The 23,883-nt window shown below is 38.1% G+C and overlaps 1 protein-coding gene across 1 annotated transcript in view; it reads left to right on the plus strand.

The window, feature by feature from the left end:
* The window catches only part of LOC107665259 (spondin-2-like), a 24,650-nt gene extending 3,728 nt beyond the window's left edge, over nucleotides 1–20,922 (plus strand). The window contains exons 2-6 of the mRNA XM_016456064.1: nucleotides 4,159–4,387; nucleotides 7,806–8,026; nucleotides 15,800–15,991; nucleotides 17,491–17,665; nucleotides 20,093–20,922. Of these exons, the coding sequence (XP_016311550.1) occupies nucleotides 4,159–4,387; nucleotides 7,806–8,026; nucleotides 15,800–15,991; nucleotides 17,491–17,665; nucleotides 20,093–20,280 (1,005 nt within the window). The 3' untranslated portion in view covers nucleotides 20,281–20,922. The remainder of the gene's footprint in view (nucleotides 1–4,158; nucleotides 4,388–7,805; nucleotides 8,027–15,799; nucleotides 15,992–17,490; nucleotides 17,666–20,092) is intronic.
* The last annotated feature ends 2,961 nt before the right edge of the window (nucleotides 20,923–23,883 follow it).

Here is a 23,883-nt window from a genome sequence, read left to right on the forward strand (position 1 = left end):
GGATTTCGTCGCACACAGCGCCGTTCACGTTTGAACTCACGTGACTTGCTGCATGCTCTCATTCACGTCCTCCACATTCATAACCCAGCAACGTCGGGTTATTACTGATATCAACCCAAATTGGGTCACATCAAGCCAGCTTCCTAACCCAACAGTCTCAACCGAGCGTTTGGATTGAAACAATTACCAGCGTGTTTTATATGTGTAGGCTATAAAAAAGTACACAGTGTATGTTTTTGCTTAATCGCTTGCAAATATAAGAGGTCATACATACCCTGTAATATTAGAATAGGTACCCCTTAGTTTCAAAATACTTACAGTAGAAATAATTTGTAATTTTACAGATTATTACTCCTTTATTCTCCAAACGTCGCATATTGTTACCTTATATCTACACGGAGGTACTGAATAGGTACACTGTAATTACAAAAAAGTTATCCTGTAAATTCTGTTTACTTACGCAGTACATTGCGGGTTGTAATCTAAAGCGTTACCCACGTAATCATATTTATAAATAAATAATTTATTCAAAACCTTTTTAGCTTAAAAATTATTTTTAAAATATTTTGTTGAAAATAAGGATCAAAATGTGTAATTGCTTATTACTTTTATTAATATTACTTTTTACCTGCTGGTTACACCACATGACATTTGTAAGGCAAGACACCAGGTGAATGTGGTTAAAGGGTTAGTTCACCCCAAAATGAAAATTCTGTCATTAATTACTCACCCTCGTGTTGTTCCAAACCCATAAGACCTTCGTTCATCTTCGGAACACAAATATAGATATTTTTGGGCTGCGCTGGGTCAGCGCCGGCGCCACACACTCGCGTCATGATACTGTCGTGAACGCGCGTCCAAAGTGACGCAGTAGAGACGAAAATGTGTAATAAAGTCGTTATTTTTGTTTTCTTTGCGCAAAAGCCCTCTTCTGAGCCCTCAGATTTTATCAAAAATATCTTAATTAGTCACACGCTCGCGTCATGATACTGTCGTGAACGCGCGTCCAAAGTGACGTAGAGACGAAAGTAGAGACGAAAATGTGGAATAAAGTCGTTATTTTTGTTTTCTTTGCGCAAAAAAGTATTCTCGTAGCTTCGAAACTTTATAGTTGAACCACTGATGTCACACTTACGGGTTTGGAACAACACGAGGGTGAGTAATTAATGACAGAGTTTTCATTTTGGGTGAACTAACCCTTTAAAATCAACATACTTCTCCAGCTGATTATTCACAGTACATTTGGACAATTGTTTTGTATTACAAGTTTTCTAAAATGTTATATATGTAAGCACTGTAGTGGAGATTTTTTGGCTCAGTGCAGGAGAAAAAACTTATTTAGAGAAAATGGCCTTTTATATGTGTTGTAACTGAAACCGTTTATTTTGGATGTTTTCTTTCCACAAGCATGAAAGAAGTCAAGTAATGGGAAAAAAATCTCAAATGGACCAGTGCATGAAAAAATGTTTTGTTTGAAGTGTCTTGCCTTATATTTAAAAATTTCTAGGAAATAAGTTTACAAAACCACCTGAAACCATCCTAAAGACAGATTGCATATGCACCTTTACAAATTTAAGATGGGCTCAAATACTTTTTTTCATAAATACTCAAACCCTTAATGCTATAGGTTTTGTTCACAAATAGCATCAATATGGAACTTTTCCAGCAATGTTACGCTGGCAAAATGCCAAGGCTCATTTGCTGGCATTTCTAGCCACACACCATTCACCTCTAAAGGGAAAAATGCAGTTGGAAACGGCTGCATGTGTGAAAGTGCTGTGACACTTCAGATTTTCCAAAAGATGCGGAAACCTGATCTGTCAAATATAGGAGAAAGAGACTCTGAGTTCTTAAGAAAAGGAAAGGAAACCACAAAAGGAGTGCACGTTCAGTCCTCGCTCATAAGATTTTATCCATGTCCCATTGAACCTGTGGTCTAGCCGGCTTTAAAACAAGGAGCGTTTAGCTGCTTTCTCACTCCAGAACTATGTCCATTAGACATGAGGTCATTTCTGGTGACTCAAGGCCTCTCTCTTCATGGATCCTAATATATCTGTTCATCATGAGCACTATTATAACCCAGTCCTCTGCTTTTCCTCAATAACATCAGAGTCACCCTCTACCAGTCCAACCTAAACCTACATTAATGACTCCAAACTTTAACAGGCGAGCATAAAAATACCAGAAGCGGGGATGCGGTGAGCCTGTGTCTTTGATCTGCTGGTCTGTCATATGATCGTGGCTCGTTATAAACTATGGGGATGGGGCCACAGCAATAGTCTGAGCCTGCGGTGATGAACTTCTGCCCTTTGTCGCTTCGCCTCTTTATTAAGAGACAGTGGCAGACGGTGCAGATGCCAGAATCTCATGCAGTCACGCTCTAAACCTTCTGCCGGGGTCTAAGCTGGTCTTGCGTAATACACTCAACATTCAATCACAGGCTATGTGGGATGAAAATAACTCAGTCACACAACCCTTGCTGTTGTGTTATTTTAATTTAGTCGGGAATGAACGGCAAGCCTACGGTTGTTGTGATAAGGCGGTCAGCTGGGATGGGGCTGTGGGGTTCAGGGTAAATCTACTGTATGCTGTGGTGATGTTGAGTTCATCACACATGCCTTCAACAGCTATTAATTATGTTTTATTTAAGGCATCTAAAGTCTAAAGTTGTCTTGTCTTTGTAGACTGTTTGCCAGTCTGGCAAACTATACAATGCATACTATACTATTTTCATTCTATACAACACAGCAGCACCTCTTTTCAAGCTTTGCCTGAAACGCTCTGTTTTAGTTCCTGTCTCTTTAAAGGCAGCTGTACAAAAATCCAGTTCTGCTCTGATTGGTCAGCTGGCTCAGTCTGTTGTGATTGGTCAACTGTTTAAAGCATGTGTCAGAAATGTAATAACCTTTACCATAATTGGGTTTCAACTCACGAGTCTTCACGTGCATATGTAAACAGTATTATATCTATGGTGACTATGGCTTCGGTAGTAAAAGTCCATACAATGTTTTTTCCCTCACAGTGGAAAAAAAATTTAAAATTATATGTCCTCAACACAATTGGGTGCCCTTTAAAACAGGGCATGTCAAGACACGTCACGCCAGGTTTAATGTCAATGACATCCGTTGTCAACTGGTTTATGCATGTTACAAGTTTGCCATTACCTTCAAACCTGGTGCAGCACATCTTGCTCCTCCATATTGGTGGTTTTGTGGCTCTTTGGACATTAACAGTCCCAGGCTCAATTCACATTCACTGTATGCAAAGAAGTGCTCATCAAACATTTTCTTTTTCAGCAGAAGCATACAATTCATACATGTTTCAAATAACATGACCTGAGTAAATGATTGATTGACTTTTCATTTTTGGATGACCAGTCCCTTAAAAGGAATAGTTCACCCAAAAATGAAAATTTGCTGTTGATAAACTCACCCTCAGGCCATTCAAGATATAGGTGACTGACTTTCTTCAGTAACACTAAAGAAGATTTTTAGGTAAAGCCGTGGTCCTTGGTGAGTCATAAAATGCAAGTCAATGGCTGCCTGAGGCTGTGGATTACAGGTAATAATGTTCAGTTTCTTACACAGACACGATTGTTTCGCTTCATAAGACCTCAATATATCATCAGGAGCCGCGGGATTAATTTAGTGGTTTTGTGTCTACTTTTTTTGACTCTCAAAGTGACGATAGCCATTGGCTTGCATTTTATGAATCACCAAAGATGGGTTCAGCTAAAAATCATCTTTAGTGTTCTACCGAAGAAAAAGTCACCTTCATCTTGGATGGCCTGAGGGTGAGTAAATTAACAGCAAATCTTAATTTTGGGGTGAGCTATTTTCATTCCCAAATATTCTCATAAGCTCATAAGGGTTTCTTTGTAATATCAGTTGGTGAGTGGAGCAAGCTGCAAATCTCAGATGCTTCCCTTGACAGAGGATTAAGGTGTCAGGAACCAAAGTTATGTAATTTCCTCTTGCAATACATATTTGCTGCATGAGTGGATCAGATTTACTGTAGGACAAGAAACTGAAATGGGAATTGATTTAATTTCTACATAGCCACTAAAATTAACAATAGGAAGGGAAACAAACTGTGTTTTCCCTCAAGTGTACTGTACTTGGCTAATGACTTTTCCTGCTCTTCCCCCCCCCGTCACAGATGATGTCATCAGAGGTCTTTGTTCCTGGTTGGCTGCAGCAGCTGCTGGTCATGCTGCTCAGGTTTGCGCTGTCCTGCGCGGCCCCGGTGAACCTGACCAATGGGATGGAGTGCGGCGCTCGAGGACCCGCCTCTTACATCCTGGTGTTCACCGGCCACTGGAGTCCACAGACCTTCCCCAAACAGTATCCCTTATTCCGACCACCTGCGCAGTGGTCCAAACTCATGGGTAAGACTCCTGGTGATATGAGGTGTCTGGTTTACAAGCCAAACGTAGATTGCTAGAAGCCAGAGATGAGTGTTAGAGATGAGGCCGTTCAAACTTCCTCACCTCACCATATGTCAGGACGCCAAGTACTCACAGCTGGCCTGTTAACCCTGAGATTTGCCCTGACGACCCTCCAAACATGCGCGCGTTACCTGCCACACCACGGGGGCAGGGCAGTCTAATGAGGAAAGCAGAACGAGAGCGAGGTTGTGGAGTAATAACCATTGCCAGATGACACGGGCTGCCCTGCAAGTTCACCCTGTCATTTAATAGTCCTTCCATAAATACACAACGCATGCGGTCTGCAACAGCCATTGACTTTAATGCGATCACTGTGTGCTTGCTTTTTCTGACGACGTGCTCTTTGGGTGTCACCGGTATACCAGCGCTCACATGCCACCGCCGCGGGCACGAGCCAAGACCAGCAGCAGATGTGCCAAAACATTTACAACCCAGAGATCCTGAAAGTGGCTTTGGAGCGCTGAGATGATGTCTGTGCAGTTTCTCCTGCCTCCTGGATGGCTTTCCGGCCCTCTCTTTATCCATTTATCACTGTTGTATCGCAATTATGTTCAGAAACCGCACATTTTTGTATGTAATCAGAAGGTTGAGCCGTACACATGAACTCCGCATATGAAGGATGAGACTATTAGGGAAAAGACAGAGATAGAGAGATAAAAGCACTGGAGACGGTTGCGGACCTTGCGGTTTGTGGTTTAGCTGATTGAGGTCAGGTCTCTTTAATTTTTCTGTCCACATTTGGGCCAGACGTGTAGCATGGAGAGACTAGACGTTTTAGTGTGCCAAACGTGCTGCCTGCCTTCTTGTCATTCTCGCTTGTATTTTTTTCTCTCATTCTCCTGCACTCTCTCTTCTAGCTTCGGGTCTGCCAGACCAAAATGGTTTGTAGTTATGAAGAACACAGTGGGACGTTAAAGAGAAATCATTTCAGAAACATCATCTTAGCTCCTTCCTCTTTCAAACCTCTGTCGTGATATCAAGGGCTAATAGGTGAATTATCAAACTAGGCACGTTTGTCTTTGGAAGAAAAGTTCACCCAAAAACGAAAATTCGGTCTGTTTTTAATCATCCTTATGTCGTTCCAAACATGCTGTTTTCTGTGGAACACAGAAGTAGATTTTCGACCTTTACACTGACGTCTTTTGCAGCGTTTCCCACACACAGAATTGTAAAAGCACAGTGCTCAAGTTAAAAGAAGTTTTTAGACCTTGCGGTTTTTCATTAGGTGACGTTCACACAGAACAGGTTTTTCCATCTCCGTGTTTCTATGGTTTTTCTATTTAGAAGCACTATACGGATGTGTTTTGCACACCTTTGCAGCATCTCTATCTTGGATTTTTTTCGTTCCACCTGACCTGAGTGTTGACTTTTTTTTTTAGCCCCACAAACACGCAACTTAAAAAAGGGAACAAAAGCAATTCATCAAAGATTTGCAAAAGCAATTTGTCAAATAAATTGAGGCAAGCATCAGTATTGCTACTGCTTGTACTTATCGTGAGACTTGGTGTTGGGGTCTTTTAACTTGGGCCAGAAACAAACTTTATAGTAACATTCTAACAACCAATCAGACCATCTTCACAATGGCGTAGCAACACCCTGATAACGGTTAATTACAACCTCTCATATCAAGGTGGCGAGGTTTACATGGGCAAGAAAATGTTAAAATCAGAAAATGTAATTCTAGTTTGGTTACACACGTCATTCTGGTTTTTGAGAGCTGTTCAACACATTAAAGAATAGAACGTAACTTTTGGAAAAATTGGGTTCATTGTCTATTGTCAATAGTGTAGCAATGCATGAAGCACAGCTCACTCAATAGTCACTGTCAAACCGAGCAACTTTTTGTTGGTCAGTGCTGCGAATCTGAGTGAAAAAAATTGACCTGTTGCAAAATCTGTATGGTGAAATCTGTCACCCACTTGCACAGATTTCTATTGTACTGACTGGATTTCACCCATGAAATTTTGCTGAGCAACAGTAAATATGACTGCGCTTATAATGCGCTTGAATATGTAGTCAGTTATGGACTGAGATGATAGTTCTTGCAGAAATATACATGCAAAGCAAAAGGAACCTGAAAAAGAGTGTTACACCAACTTATTACTTAAGAAATTTTAGATTTAAATTTGAAAAGCTCCGATTGATTGACATGGATGTTTAGCATTTAAAATGGCATGTGACAGTGAGTGAAGACTACATCGTAAAATTTGCAGTTTGTGATTGGTATTCTTGATGTCTGCTTGCATACTGAACTGTGATTGGTCTTTTTTCTTTGCACATATTTAACCACACATTTAACCATTTTAATTGCAATTAACTGAAAATATAATGCACTGAATGTCATGACAAAGGCAAAGCGGCTCTGACTTGGCAATTAATTGACACAGAACCAAAACCTAAAACATAAATATGCCTAAAACCTTAACACAGTTCTTTTGCCGCCTTGCAAGCACTGATGTTGCTTTGAGGACTTAAATATCTACTTTAATATATTACATAACAGACTCGGTCACCCCTGAACTTTAGGTGCACACTAGGTCTGGTTTTTCTCACTGAAGGTTTTGTTTTTAGGTGTTTATTCTCTTGGCATTGGGGGCTTCTTCATGGCTTTATACCACAACTCGAGGTGTGTTGAGCACACAGAAGGTGACAGAGCTGTATTTACTTAAGAAATTTTAGATTTAAATTTGAGAAGCTCCGATTGATTGACATGGATGTTTAGCATTTAAAATGGCATGTGACAGTGAGTGAAGACTACATTGTAAAATTTGCAGTTTGTGATTGGTATTCTTGATGTCTGCTTGCATACTGAACTGTGATTGGTCTTTTTTCTTTGCACATATTTAACCACACATTTAACCATTTTAATTGCAATTAACTGAAAATATAATGCACTGAATGTCATGACAAAGGCAAAGCGGCTCTGACTTGGCAATTAATTGACACAGAACCAAAACCTAAAACATAAATATGCCTAAAACCTTAACACAGTTCTTTTGCCGCCTTGCAAGCACTGATGTTGCTTTGAGGACTTAAATATCTACTTTAATATATTACATAACAGACTCGGTCACCCCTGAACTTTAGGTGCACACTAGGTCTGGTTTTTCTCACTGAAGGTTTTGTTTTTAGGTGTTTATTCTCTTGGCATTGGGGGCTTCTTCATGGCTTTATACCACAACTCGAGGTGTGTTGAGCACACAGAAGGTGACAGAGCTGTATTTGTGTTTGGTGAAATCTGATGAGCAATAAAAATTCATGGAGTGGTAGTAATGTTCAACAGACCACTGCAGAACCTGAATCACATATTTCCTCTGAGTTTACCCTTCACTCATTGGCTGCTTTTACTTCTGTGCAGCTGTGACCCATAATGAGCAGTACCAGCTGTGGCAGGAGGGGGCGCCTGCGAACGATGGCATGAAGAGCTTTGCTGAGCAGGGACTCACAGTGGATCTGGTGAAGGATACGAAGGAGGCGAGGAAGAGGCGAACGGTGGGGTCCATGTACCGCACAGCCGGGATCCCCTCTGGTATCGGCCACAGCTCCACAGAGCTGCTCCTGACGCCCAGGACCCCACTGGTAAGATGAACGTAGTCACTACACAAAAATCTCCTTACTTTAGCCCGATTCACAGCGGTAAGCTTGTAATAAAGTTTTCTAATTTGAGTGGTTCGGGTCGCTATTACGTCATGTCAAACGGTGCATGATGGTAATGAAACACATGTAAGTGACTGAAATGAGATTATATTCCAGTTTTAAATGTGCATCTGATTACAGATACATGGGATTGGTGTACTTACAGAAGATTTGTATTTCAAAAAGAACGAGATCTAAGGAATATTAAATTGATTTTGAAGGTTAAAAGAATTTCTTTTGATGACATTCGAATGGTATGACAATTAGAGATTAGACTGTACGGAAATTGAAATCTACAGATAACGCTAATACACACCAAATACACGTAGTCATGCAATGTTGATCTTGTTAACATTAACAATTTGAGAACAAAGTATAACAATAATAATAATTTGCATGTTTTTTACCTGATCTGAGCTAACTTTGCGCCCATTAGATTTAATCACCATTGGTTGCGCGATTTGTTAAACTTTTTTTTTTCAGTTGGTCAGAACAAAACTGGCAGACATGTTACTTATTCAGATGACATTTTCGGGTGAAACTTCTTATTTTGGACATACTTCCAAGACATAGTCTTTGTAATTCTGAAGACTATGAATTACATAGTCTTTGTAATTCATAGTCTTTGTAATTCTGAAAAACCAGTGTGGGAATATCCACACTGGTGCCTTGACTGACAGCCACACATACACCTCAAAACATTAGATTCATCCGCGCTGAGGAGCCGTGCCGATGCACAACCCACGTAAAGAAGATAATTACACAAATAACTACAATTGCAGGATTCAAACAGAGATGGCAACAAAGAGGCAAAACTTACGTACTGCAGTCACAAATGACTCATTTCCACAAATGAGCACAGCTTTTATGAGTTTGAAGTCTAAATATAATGAAGTAAAAAGCTAAACATAGGCTATAAATGAACTACACCATGGTTGCAAGACTCAAATTCCACCATCATTAACCTTCAACAACTCTTCCAGTCTTTACTTAAAAACATTTTCCTTGAAAGTTTGAATTAGAATAGTTTGCCAGAGCATGATTATAAACACAATGAGGTGATCATGCCTTTATAAGGAGGAGCTGGGCATGGAGGAGGGTAAGCGCATGTCTGTGCGATAGACTAAGTCAAGTGTGAGTACAGATGAACTTATATGTCTTATTTAATTGTAGTAGGAGAAGTTACAATCAGCTGAGCCGTGGTCTGCCTGAACAACGCTTGAGCTCCATTCGTCACTCAAACAACATTTAATGTCCCCGACAACCTCTGTAGTTCCATTCAACCACTTGTTAGCAACCAACTTTTTCAAGACAAGTAAAAGCTTTAAAAAATAGAATAGAAAAGAATAAAGCTTGAAAATATCTTGAGCTTGTGTTAACCACATGCCTTATTTCAGACATTTAATCAAAAACCCATTAAACAAACCTATTGATTTCAGGACAATTGAACCAGAGGTGCTAAAAAGCTTACTTGTTTGTAGGTTTTGCCCAAAAAAAAACCATTGGGTATGCCAATTCATGCATTAATGAAAGAGCTTAGATGATAGAGTAAAATTGTATCGATATGGATAAGGATTGGTTTCATTTACCCAGTAGAGAAGTAGGTAAATCTGCCTGTGTTAATGATATGCTGACTTTACATTGGAATTGAAATTAAAACAGTTCTTTAGAAATAATGATTTCTGGGTGGCAAGTAAGAAGGGAAATTCCCCAAAGACATTTCCCATTCCACGGTTGGGACTGTTTAGTTTCAGACATTTCATTGCTAAGGTAAAGCCATCAAATGAATAGAGCATATCTGAATAAAGACTAGGCCGTGGTAAGCGTTTTCCTCAGAAGGGTCAGTTTCCTAGAAGACATCCTTAAAGTCATAATGAAATGGAAGTAGCGACAAATCTTTTCTTCTGTATTGTGACGTACATCCGGAGGTAACACTTTATTTTAAGAACCAGATTTCACTGTTAACTAGCACGCATATTACTAGCATAATGTCTGTTTATTAGTACTTATAAAGCACATATAAATGCCTTATTATGCATGACCATATTTTAGATCCCTTAATCGTACCTCGTACCTAAATGTAAACAGCTGCCTTACTAACTATTAAGAATCAGCAAATTAGGAGTTTATTCAGGCAAAATATGTAGTTAACAGTTAATAGTGAGAATTGGACCTTAAAATAAAGTGTGACTGATGTGGGATGTTTCACTATATGAGGTCAAATTAAAAAACAAACAAACAAACAAAAAACGAAACATGTGCACAGATGACTTATTCACAATCACATGCATTTAGAAAATAGATGGGGTGAAATTTCTCTTCAGCTCACTTTAATGATACAATATACTTATATATTGCACAAAGACAGACTTCACCAGAGCGCAGGTCTCCAAAACCACATCCAGAGTCCCAGGACCTCCAGACCACAACCCTCACTCCCTCCCTTCCGGCTCCTGTGCTGCGTTTCCTGCACCCACCAGATCTGCAGATAGGGAGAGGCTGGAACCTTTTCTTCTCAGTTTCTGGAATATTTATCTTCCTGTTAGCCATGAGTCAGTTGGTTACAGGGTCTAAAGGCAGCGCTGGTGCTGCTGGTGACCTACATGCCTTTATTGCCAAAGTCTGGAATACAAACGGCAACTACCCTCAGATGCGCCTGGCATTCACTCCTGCTGGTACTTAACCACAGCATGGCAGGATGTCTGCTGTGGCGCTGTTTTTAGATCCTCAGGGCAGTGAGGTACGACTGAGAGTATCTAGGTCTAATTTGGCTGTGTATGTGTATGATCTGTGTGTCTGTTCATTTATTATTGATGAACTGATTGCTTACACCTTAGTATTAACCATATTTATTAGTATTAAACTTCTGTAAGTTATTTTCCTGCACGATTGTGCCACAGACATGAATGATAACTCAAATTGTGCGGCTTGATGAGGCGAGATGAACTATTACTTTTCTAAGCAATCAGACTTAAAAGTCCCATAAACTTACATTGAAGGAGCACTGTAAAAAATGCTGCTGCTTTCAGTTATAACAGCTTAAAATGTGAGATAACTGAAATATCCAACTTAAGTAAACTAAACTTATAATTTTAAGTATCAAACACTTACTTTTTAAACAACACATTTTTACTTGTTCTAATGTTCAATTTTGAACAGTGAGGGACTCGAGACACACCAAAAGCAAATGGCAAATGCTTTTTTGACATGCAATTTAAAATACTAAAAAATTGTTATTGATTTTATTATTTTATTTTAACCCTAATTATATTTTAAAGCATTCATTAAATATATCATTTCAATTATTCACATATCTTTTTTAAGCAATATAGAGATTGGAATATCTTACAGACTTGAGGGTGGGCTTTTGACCTGTCTACCATATAACAATGTACTAAAAGATATTAGTAAAATCATTTATTAAATATATCATTTTAATTATTTATATATCTTTTTTAAGCAATAGTGAATGAAATACCATACAGACTTGAGGGTGGGCTTTTGACCTGGCAACATTTTTGAAGTCTCTGGTCTTTATCAACCTACTGAAAAAAAGTGTTTGCTTATTTGTAAATCAATACATATTCAAATTCTGCACTAATCTTCCTTATTGAATAGTGTTGGCTAGAATAAATAATGTACATATAAGGCCTAGGTACTTTTGCATTTTCAATCAAGTATAATTGAGAAGGAATACTTATACTTTACTGGAGTTATGTAATGTTAGGGTGTCTGTACTAGACTGACCAGCACTGCAGTAAACCACTCAGAACACCTTAGAAACCAAATTAGCAACACAATAAAACACTTGGAAGACCTCAGCAACCCCATAGTGGAGTTTTGCACCACGCATGTGTTCTTCAGAAAACTCTATTTCTTGTTTATTTACTAGATAACAGTTTTACCACAGGATTGTTGGCTGTCATAGGCAGCGAAGGCATCTCAGTAGACAAGATGTGCCCTTGATACCTTCTTAACTCTGTATACTGCCTGTAAAATCAGCATTTATCGTCTTTCTGTGTCATTTTCCAAGAAACTACCTAAATATACTGTCGGGCTGCAGCTGACATTGCAATGTGTTTAATTAAGAACTCCAAAAAAAGAGACACGGTGTCAAATTTCAGATTCCCGCAAATGCAAGACCAGCACCCTCAAATCAACAGGAAAATAAGTAAATCAGAAACAGCAAAAAGCCGCCCAAAATTACTCAAGGGTCTTTTGCATTTAATAAGATCCAGAGCAATGCTGTGGATTTCTGCAAATAGTGAGGCATGCAACAAACCACAGCACGTTCCAGCTGTGCATGCAGACAGACAGAGACGCACTGTCCTGACACACAAATCAGGGCATTGGTTTGGCAATTATGTGTTAGTGTGACTTTGTGCCCTGAAGAGTGATTGAGCTCTATTAGCGCAGGGCCAGAACAGACAGCAGAGGGATGAGGCACAGCTCGCCTCTCACGCCAGAGAAATTGATATAGCAGGAAGTATTCCTGGAAAAGCCACAGAATGAGAAGAGATGTGAGGGAGAGACAAGAGTAAATCCAGTCTGGAGAAAAGTCAGCTGTAGACTGGATGTTGTCACAAGGTACCAAACCTGTGGCCCAAATATGGATACAAAAAGAAGGCTACAAATATATCTGTTCTGCTTTTAATATTTGCTTTAGAAATGACCTATTGTGGGTAATTCACACTAAAGTGTGGGATCTGCACTCCTAAAAATAAAGGTTCTTTATTGGCATTGATGGTCCCATGAAGGACCTTTAAAGGGGTCATATGACGTTGCTAAAAAGAACATTATTTGGTGTAATGCAATGCGTTTATGTGGTTTAAGGTTCAAAAACACATTATTTTCCACATACTGTACATTATTGTTTCTCCTCTATGCCCCGCCTTTCTGAAACGCGTCGATTTTTACAAAGCTCATCGGTCTGAAAAGCGAGGTGTGCTGTGATTGGCCAGCTATCCAGTGCGTTGTGATTGGCCGAATACCTCAAGCGTGTGACGGAAATGTTACGCCCCTCACCATACTGTGATGCCGTGTCCCGGCCGGAGCGACGAGACAAAAACATTAAAACCCATTATAAACGAGGCATTTGTTGCATCCAGTGGGGACATACAGGTGCATCTCAATAAAATTGTAGTCTACTCTACCAGGATCAGGAAACAGTCCTCTGTTAAATGTGTTGCACGCTGACAAATATTTGGGTTGAACTGTTCTGGAACAGTGTTGTAAATACAACTTAACCACTGATTTCTAGTTGTGCCCTCTTTTGGAAGGCCAAACAAAGTATTTTCCCTTTCGCAACAAAACACACAACATCTCCACGACATGGCGGCAACAACAATACTACAGCGAGAATCAAAGTTACGCCTTCTTTCTTTGCGTGAACATTTGGGTGGCGTTATGCAAATCTTCCCACATCGTGACGTAGACATGTGGTGGCGTGTTTAAACGAGGCGTTTTAGGAGGGCGTGGACAAGTCTTAACTTTTATAAAGAATATCTCATTGGGTTTGAGACTTTAGTCTTTGGAGCTTATCTATTCACGAACAGCTTGTAACATTCCAAAGAGAAAGGAAAACTTGAAATCGCATCATATGACCCCTTTAACATCCATTGAAACTTTCCATTGCACAAAAGGTTCTTAATTGTGGAAAATGTTCTTCACACTAAGAAAAAAATGGTTGGCTGGTTAACATTTTAATTCATTTGTTATATAAAATATCTTATTTTTAAATTGCGTCTCCCTTAAAAGTTTTCTGAGGCCCCCTACTGTGCCCCAGCTTCCTGGTTTAGAACCACTGACTTTATGTACTTTTAAATTATGCTTTTAGTATCACCTTTGCCTCAAATGATTCTCTTATAATTTCCATTGAGATATTAAAATACTTTACAGATTATAGAACAATAAAATTGTGTATGTGTTTGCTAATGTTTTTATTACAGACATTTGGATTGCAATTCTGAGTTTGAGACATTTTTAAAATTTCTCCTGTAACTCTAGAGGAGAGAGACTAAACTTAGAAGCAGGACATTTCATAAAATCTCATTTTGCTCTACATTTAATCTGATTGCTGTCTGGGAAAAACAATTTAGGTATTAAATAGATTTTAAAGGGCTTTTGACACTGCGTTTAACCTCATTGCTGTAAACCCTGTTTTTAAACCCGGGTAAAGGTACATTTCACACTTGCAATTTAGAAACAGAGTTAGCGCTGCATTTTACCCAGGGTTATGAAATGCTCCTCCAGAGCGGGGTTAGCAGCACTTTTATGGTGTTAACCCCGCATTGCGGTGCCAAATCTGTCCAGTATGAAATAATGCAGTGTTAGAATGTTACGGTTAGATGCTTAATAACCGACAGCCAAATGTGTGTGCGCTTTGGACAGTGACAGAAATTTGAGGACAAAATTTCAAACGGTGACAGAAAATGTGTGAAATTAAGTGAAGAATAGGCTGTTTTATTCTTACCTTTGTAGTCTGAAAAGTCCATTCAGGACAAAACTTGATAGTACAGTCTGCCAGATATAATATAAGGATATGCAACGCTTTATGTAAACAGGTCCAGCACTGCGTTAGTCCAATCAATGACACTGACACCTCAAATATGAACGTTAACCCTGGGTTTAGGAGTATATTGTGTGAAACGTCAGTTTATGAATCCCAGTATTAAATTGTAACCCTTGGTAAATTATAAGCAGTGTAAAACATGAAGCATGATAAGCAGGATTTAATTTACCTGGAGTTTAGAATAACTCAGAGTCAACTAATTAAGGGTTAACAGGAATAACCCTATAGATGGTTATATAAATGCTTCATTCATTCATCCATCCAACCAACCAACCAACTACACTAAAAATAAAGGTGCTTCACGATGCTATAGAAGAACCTTTTTGTCTAAATGGTTCCATAAAGAACCTGTAACATCTGAAGAACCGTTCTGTTTCACAAAAGGTTCTTTGTGGCGAAAGAAGGTTCTTCAGATTATAAAAAGGTAAGAAAGAGATGGTTCTTTAAAGATCCTTTGACTGAATGGTTCTTTGTGGAACCAAAAATGGTTCTTCTGTGGCATTGCTGTGAAGAACCTTTTAAGCACCTTTATTTTTAAGAGTGTAGTTCAAGGGTGAAAAGCTCTAAAGTTCCCTTTTGACTTGGCCTAGTAAGCATCTACCCAGAACACACTAGCTGAGTTTTTCACATCAGAAAATTTGAACATCTACCTTGTGATTTCTTTCTTTTTTTTTTTTTTTGACTGATATACCTTATGTGAACTCAAGCAGACAGGATCCGTTAGGTTTTATTGTATGTCTGATGAATCATTTTTGGCTGAATATATCAGGCTTGTGCTTGTCCTGAAATAGCCGATGTCACTCCATGGCTGGTTTCTCTCTGCGACTGCGTCGTGTGGCTATTCCCTCACTCTGCTCTGACCCAAGGGCTCTTCCTGAATGAGGTTATAGTCAAAAAGGAAACATTCATCACCATTTAGACAAAAAATCCCAGATGGTCTTACCTAACATACACAGGAAGGAGTGGAAAATACTGGAAATGGCTACAAAGAAAAGTTTCAGATGTGACTTATGAAGCTAATTATGTTAGCAGAGCATGCTGAAAAAAAAGGAAGTAGATTGCCATTGGCTAACTCAGCATTGATAATGTCTGTGTGTATGTTTTCAACACGAGAGTGACTGATCATGTTGTGTTTTCTCTCACAGCTGTCTCTGATAGTGAAAGTGATCCCCAGTCCAGACTGGTTTGTGGGGGTGGACAGTCTGAACCTGTGTGAGGGTGGGCAGTGGAAACAAGAAGTGACCTTTGACTTGCACCCATTTGATGCTGGCACAGATAGCGGCTTCACTTTCTCTTCACCAAACTTTCCAACAACACCCCCAGAAAATATCACCATGGTGAGATACGCTTCCCATGATTCAGCTACATGCTACTGTTTAAAAGTTTGGGGTCTCTAAGATTATTATTATTTTTTTTAAGAAAAAGAAAGTAATGCTTTAATTCAGCAAGGATGCATAAAATCGACAGCAAAGACATTTTTAATGTTCAGCATATTCGAATGATTTCTGAAGGATCATGTGACACTGAAGACTGGAGTAATGATGCTGAAAATTCAACTTTGATCACAGCAATAAATTACATTTTTAAATATATTAAAATAGAAAAGTGTTCTTTTAATGATAATTTACAATATTACTGGTTTTACTGTATTTTTGATCATACGCCTTTCAAAAACATAAAAAAATCTTACAGACTCTAAGCCTTTGAATGAGAGAGTACATTATTCGCAGTTAGGGAACCATTCAAATGTTGCTTGTTCACTTAAATTTATATGATTTTAAGAAGTAATTGTAGATACATTTTTAAATATATTAAAATAGAAAAGTGTCCTTTTAATGATAATTTACAATATTACTGGTTTTACTGTATTTTATACGCCATTACATACGCCTTTCAAAAACATAAAAAAATCTTACAGACTCTAAGCCTTTGAATGAGAGAGTACATTATTCGCAGTTAGGGAACCATTCAAATGTTGCTTGTTCACTTAAATTTATATGATTTTAAGAAGTAATTGTAGATTGTTCTGACTTTTTTTTTTTTTTTTTTTTTTTTTTTTTATCAATGCATTTCCATGGCTTTTCCTTTTGTTCATGGTGACTGGATAAGGTTTTTAATAGAGATTGTAGGTAAGATTTTCCATTTTGTCAGATACCAATGTCTGTAATAAGATTTGAATCTGGCTCAGTGGAGAATTCGTCTTACAGAAATGTATTCACTATAGAAATATCCATGGCTTTTAAAAGGAGAGTTATATGTTTTATTCACCCTCATGTTGTTTCAAATCAATATGGAACACAAAAGGAGAAATTTTAAAGAATGTTCACACTGCTCTCTTCCATATAATGATAGTGGATGACGGACCAGGAGCAGTCAAGCTCAAAATAGACAAGAAAAGCACCATAAAACATCACAAAAGTGGGCCATATGATGAGATAAATATGTGTGAGGAAGAATAAAGGCATTATTCAGCCACAGTCCTTGTTTACTTTCATTGTATGGAGAAATGCAGGTTGGATATTCTGCTATTAAAAAACTAACTTTGTGTTTTAAATTGAATGAATTTTCATTTTTGGGTGAACCACTGTGGATTTTTATACATTTTCATGGCTTTTGCCTAGAAATCATAATTTTATAATTTCCCAGACATTTCCAGGTTTTCCATGAACTTGGGAGCCCTGATTCTAAGTTGATTCAGGATGTGATTTTATTTAAAATTTCATATATTTTATTTTAAAAACATTTACATTTAGAAATCAGTCTAATATCTTTGTAATATTTTGGCTGATGCAAATCACAACTCTACCGCATCAATAACTGTTTTATTCTCGTCCAGATCACCTCTCAAAAGCCAAACCACCCTGCAAATTCCTTCTATTACCCTCGGCTAACTGAACTCCCGCCTTTGGCCACCATTTGGGTGAAGCGACAGGGCCGCACACCTGTCCGGCAACAGAACCGACTGTCCAATCACATCCTGCCTGACACAACCAAACTCAACAGATTCTCAGGTAGATCTGCATACACATTTTACACATTCAAGCACAGAGTATTGTGTCTCTGGATCGTGATCTTCTATTTTCACTGTTGCACATTTGTGACCCTGGACCACAAAACCAGTCATAAGTCACATGGGTATATTTGTTGCAATAGCCAACAATACATGATTGTATGGGTCAATATTATCGATTTTTCTTTAATGCCAGAAATCATTAGGATATTAAATAAAGATCATATTCCATGAAGGTCCTACCGTAAATATATCAAAAATGTATTATCATTAGTAATATGCATTGCAAAGGACTTCATTTGAACAACTTTAAAGGCGATTTTCTCAGTATTTAGATTTTTTTGCACCCTCAGATTCCAGATTTTCAAATAGTTGTATCTCAACCAAATATTGTCCTATCATAACAAACCATACATCAATGGAAAGCTTATTTATTTCAAAATGTAAAAAAAAAATGGACCCTTATGACTGGTTTTGTGGTCCAGGATCACATTTCATTTGGCTGGTCAATCCAAAAAAGATGTTTTGGGTTTGCCGCAGCATTGTGCATGATTTCACGTGTTGCAGTGTTTTGAGGAGAGTAAACAGTTGAAACTTGATGAACTCTAATGCACACCACATGTGGTAAACACTTTTTATTTGCTTCCACAAAAATGTAAGCATGTGTTGTTCCACTAACTAGCGTTTCTTTGCATTTATTACTACAATTTCCGTGACACGTTGCTATTATCGCACAGAAATTTGGACTTTCAAACTGAATGCATAGGAGTCATTATATAATTTAGAGTACAATGTAATACATTACAAAATTATAAAAACAGCTTTCTCAATAAAACACCTATTGGTTTTAGTTTATATGTTTTATAAGTGTTACTTATCTGCTAGTTGCCAAGCTTAATTATTAAACATCATTTTGATATTACAAAAAAAAAAAAAAAGATGTTTTCTCTGGGGGTGAGTTTGTCAAGTATGTTATTGTATGGATTGTTTGGCCAAGCAAATGTTGTTTTCTTGATCAGATTAACCTCAAATCTGAATGTTTATATGAATTAAAATCATACAAATATTGCAAACCATAACTATGTACCTAATGTAGTTGACAGGCAATTAATATACTCCTTGACAATAGGTCATTTGAGATAAAATATAGAAAAAATTAAAAGACATTTCCCATAATGTGTTCAAAATATTTAAACGCAAGTAAAATAAAATATATTTAAAGGTGACGTATCATGAAAATCTGACTTTTCCAGGGTTTAAGTGCTATAATCAGGTTCCCGGTGCATCTACCAACTAAGAAAACTTGAAAAAGATTAACTCGGTAACTTTGTTTTGGTAAGCCTTTTTCTGCAAGCGTCTGAGAAAACGAGCGCGTCAGATTTCACTCCCTTGGTGACGTGGCAAAGGGATCTCATTATAATATTACCGGCCCTTAATCTGTAAGTCATTTGATTTCACAAGTGACAACGGTGTACCAGTTCTAATGCCATGGCGAAAGTTTGAGCAAAACATACTAACTGTTCTGTCGTTGGCTGCACAGATGAGCACAGAACACCAGTCCCAGCCTCAGAGGAGACGAGAGCAGTGGATTTATTGATTTATTTACTGTATATTGCTGCTGCCACACAGATCTAAAATAAACGCATGATTTCAGCACGATAAACATGATAATCAGAACCAAAACAGATGTTTTTAGCAGATACCAGCTGTAAAGGCGCAGTTCTATTCTGAAAAAGAGGGCGGAGAGCAGCAGCTTATTTGCATTTAAAGAGACAGGCACGAAAAACAGTGTGTTTCCCCTTCCACTCAAAATAGGCATTTTCAAAATGATATAATAAATGATCTGTGGAGTATTTTGAGCTGAAACTTCACAGACACGTTCTGGGGACACCAGAGACTTATATTACATACTGTAAAAAGGGGCATAATATGTCTCCTTTAAAAGAAAATGAAATTTCAACTCAGTCTATTTTTTCTAAGGTTTAGATTGTAGACATAAATTGAATATAGATAATATAGACTTAAACATTTGTTATTCATTTTTTTAAACTCAATTCAAAAAGCAGACATTGCAAAAACTGAAAGTTAAGGGACATAAAGGTAATTTCAGCTAAACTGAAAAGCAGGGTGCAAAAAATATATGTGTGAGATTGCAGTATGTATTCTCCTAATGGATAAAATATATTTGTTTGAAAATATATAATTATCATCAATGGACATGAAATGTACCCTAAATTATACAGTGACCCAGTAACCTACTATAAAATAAAACACATTTGTTCAATTGCCGGTCGGCCCAAGTACACCACTGGTCTGTTTTTCTTTAATTGACCATGCATAAACATGCACATAAACATAATCTCTTGACGGATTGCTTCCAGACAGCTTTTTTAGCCTGTGGTCCTCATGATTCCTGCATGTCTTGCAGAAACGCCGCTGGACTGCGAGGTGTCGATGTGGTCGTCCTGGGGCCTGTGTCTGAGGCCGTGCTCTCGGGGCGGCCTGCGCCATCGCACCCGTTACATCCTGCTCAAACCCGCCAACAGCGGCACGCCGTGCCCCGAGCTGGAGGAGCAGGAAGAGTGCATGCCGCACAACTGCCTGGCGTATCAGTGATGCCGGTCACACCGCTGGCATAGACACTTTGACGCTGTCCAAGCGGAGAGCCGAGTTTAACCTCATGCCAATGCTGAGTCGCTGCCGCAGAATGTGGGAGAGCCGCCCGGCTGGACGTCCAGTGAGCTGCATTGGCTCCTCTCCTCGCTGGAAAAGAGCGGCTCTTATTCTGTTAATAGAGACTTTGATTATGGGTGCTGCACTCGCAGTAATCTCAGTGTATCTTTGCGTAATCGCACACTATTTTGCCAATATAGATTTGTGGAATAGATGACTTGCAGTTACCCGACCACTGTTTTTAATTATAACTACATGAAATAACATAACCCTTCTCCTTCTGATCTCACAACAATAGCAACCTTTTTGAAGTAGCTGAGGTGGGCTTTGAATGATTTGTAGTGGGCTTTAGAAGTCAACTAGTAGTCTATTAGTGGTCAAATAAGACTTGAAGACACCCTCATACAGGCCTAATTATGTTAAAAATGCAGTATGCATAAAGTTTACAATATTATCTTGTGAGGAAACACACACAACTAGCTGTCATATGTCATTTATCAAATAAGGGACCGTTTAGATGTTGCCAGTCAAGAGTTTGTAATCAAAGATTTTTTAATGTTTTTGAAAGTCTCTTATGCTCACCAATTTGATCAAGAATTCAGTAAAAATGGTAATATTGTGAAATATTATTACAATGTAATGTGTTCTATTTGAATATGTGTTAAAATGTAACTTATTCCTGTGATGCAAGCTGAATGTTCATCATCATTACTCCAGTCTTCAGTGTCACATGATCCTTCAGAAATTACTCTAATATGCTGATTTTCTGCTCAAGAAACATTTATTTTCAACATCAGTGTTGAACACAGTTGTGCTGCTTAATATTTTTGATTATCTGAATAACAGAACACTCAAAAAAAAGAACAGCATTTATTTTAAAACAGAAATATATTGTGACATCATAAATGCCTCTATTTTCACTTTTTATTAATGTAATGCATCCTTGCTGAATAAAAGTAATAATTTATTTTATAATCTTATTTACCCCCAACCTTTTTAATATAATGCTTTCCACAAAAATATTAAGCAGCACAACTGTTTTCAGAAATGAAGCTGAAAATTCAGCTTTTCCATCACAGGACTAAATTACATTTTAAAATACATTGAAATAGAAAACATTTTAAAATATAATAATTCACAATATTACTGTTTTTAATGTCTTTTTGATTAAATAAATGCAACCTTGGTGAAACTAAAATTCTTCCTGTAAGAACATTTAAAACCTTTAATTACAGACTTTTGACCGGTAGTGTATATGTTGTACTTTGTTTATTCAAATAATAAACTATAACATTCGCTCTCAAATCATTTTCTCCTTGTTGTGTTTTTATGGTAGCATTTTATATGTTAGCATTTGTACATTTTACATGAATCGTCTGGTTTTGTGGAGTTCATACAGCTAAACTTTTCACTGTTAGGCTGGTCATATAATGTGGTATTAAATTAGAAAATGAATGGCAAATATGAGCATTTTCACTAGTGTTGTTACACATTTGAACTCCACTGTACATCCTGGACTCAAAGGCCAACAACAAAATGATTCTGAAACAAAATGAGTCTGAAATCTCCCACATGTTAACGGCATGATTATATGTATGGTGATTTTCCTCTCATACTAAGGTGATGTAGCTACTAAATAAAAAGGCTATAATGGCACATTTATAAATATTTTATTCTGAGACAGCTCACAGATGTGCTGCTTTCATGAACGTATTAGTCAGTTTCATTACGTATTGTGGATGTCTTAATCTGCTTCATCTGAATAAAGCGGAATTAGATGGACACTTGAATCAAGGTTTTGGTATTTATTATCAGCAGGTCATTTAATTATTTAGGAAATAATAATGAAACGTAATATTATCATATGAAGCAGCGTGATCGTGTTTTGAAATGTTGCCATCGAGTGGAGGAAACAGATTTTACAATGTCACAGAAAATTGCAACCGGTACCATTGCAGTATTACCAAATATGAAAAAGGGGCAAGATTGTCTTAACTCATCATTCAGCAAAATGTTAAGACAAAGGAAGAAAAGATATATATATTAGACGAAGACGTTCCAGCCAGGTCTCAGCAGTCTAGATGTGAATTATAGGTGGCCATCTTTAAAGGTGCTATGTACGTTTTTGACTTAAGGGACATAAAAAAAAAACATGCTAAGTTAACATACGTGTTTATCGTAAAAACAATGCTACAGTCAGTTATTGTCCTTTGAAATTACACCATATGAAAAAGAGGGGCAAGTTTGTCTTAACTCATCATTCAGCAAAATGTTAAGACAAAGGAAGAAAAGATATATATATTAGACGAAGACGTTCCAGCCAGGTCTCAGCAGTCTAGATGTGAATTATAGGTGGCCATCTTTAAAGGTGCTATGTACGTTTTTGACTTAAGGGACATAAAAAAAAAACATGCTAAGTTAACATACGTGTTTATCGTAAAAACAATGCTACAGTCAGTTATTGTCCTTTGAAAAGTTCCGTGTAGGAATGTCTGTCTTTGTTTTGGTCTGAGTGACTCCGCCCACTGCCAGTTTACCCAATTGTGTTTCGGCACCCCGGGTTGCCAGTTGGCGGAAAACACAGCGTATTTCATTGCAATCATGGAAGCCGCCAAACGAAAGGGGTCAAAGTCAGAGATCGAACATTCTACCCATCGTCCCATCCTAAAAAGCCTCAGCATCCATCCAAAAAAAGAGTATGATCAACTGTATAATAAAAGCTGTATAAATATTGGAGATGCGTTTGAGAGATGGAGACAGCTTAAAACAGACAAAGGTTTCAAAACGAATGCTGAGTTGGCTAATTTTTTCCTTGACAGGTAAATAATCAGCTAAAGTTAGTTAGCTGATGTATCCTGGCTACTAGTAGGAATATTTTAAGTAAATTCAACATTCAGACAGTACTCGCGTTTACACTGTGTTACTTTACTTGATTATGGTTACAACTGGGCCTCGGAGGATGCAGCAGCAGCCCCTGAATGAGACACAGATTCAGAGTTATAAAAATCCACATGAGGTGGTTTATAATTAGCAAACGTATACATTAACGGATTAACTTACAGTGTAAGGCTCGATGCTTTCCATCGACAGGTGCGCTCGTTCCTGTTGGTGTCGTCAATCTGGCGACCTGCGTGTGCTTCAAGCCTGAGGAGGAGGGGCCGCGTGAAAAAACCCTTTCCAATATTTTGAATTTGTACTGCAATACCTAGTTCAACCACTAGGTCAATCCTACATACAGCACCTTTAAAGGTGGGGTAAGCGATTTTTCAAAAATGCTTTAGAAAACTGATTTGGGCTGACTAGCAAAACAAACTTGTAGCCAATCAGCAGTAAGGGGCGTGTCTACTCATGATGTAGAGGAGAGAGCTTTCAGCGCTCACATTAGCGAGGCGAGCGACAGAAAGATAGAGATGGCGGATAAAAAACAAAAGAGGAAAACCTCTGCGGAACAAAAGAAGGCTTAAGGCAATAAGGCAAGAAGTAGGACCCGTGTAAATATCGAATCAACTTTCCAGCGTTGGAGAGAACTCAAGGAGCGGAAGGCCT

The sequence above is a fragment of the Sinocyclocheilus anshuiensis genome, unplaced genomic scaffold (genome assembly GCF_001515605.1).
Source record: "Sinocyclocheilus anshuiensis isolate Anshui unplaced genomic scaffold, SAMN03320099.WGS_v1.1 scaffold483, whole genome shotgun sequence".
In the NCBI taxonomy this organism is placed as follows: domain Eukaryota; kingdom Metazoa; phylum Chordata; class Actinopteri; order Cypriniformes; family Cyprinidae; genus Sinocyclocheilus; species Sinocyclocheilus anshuiensis.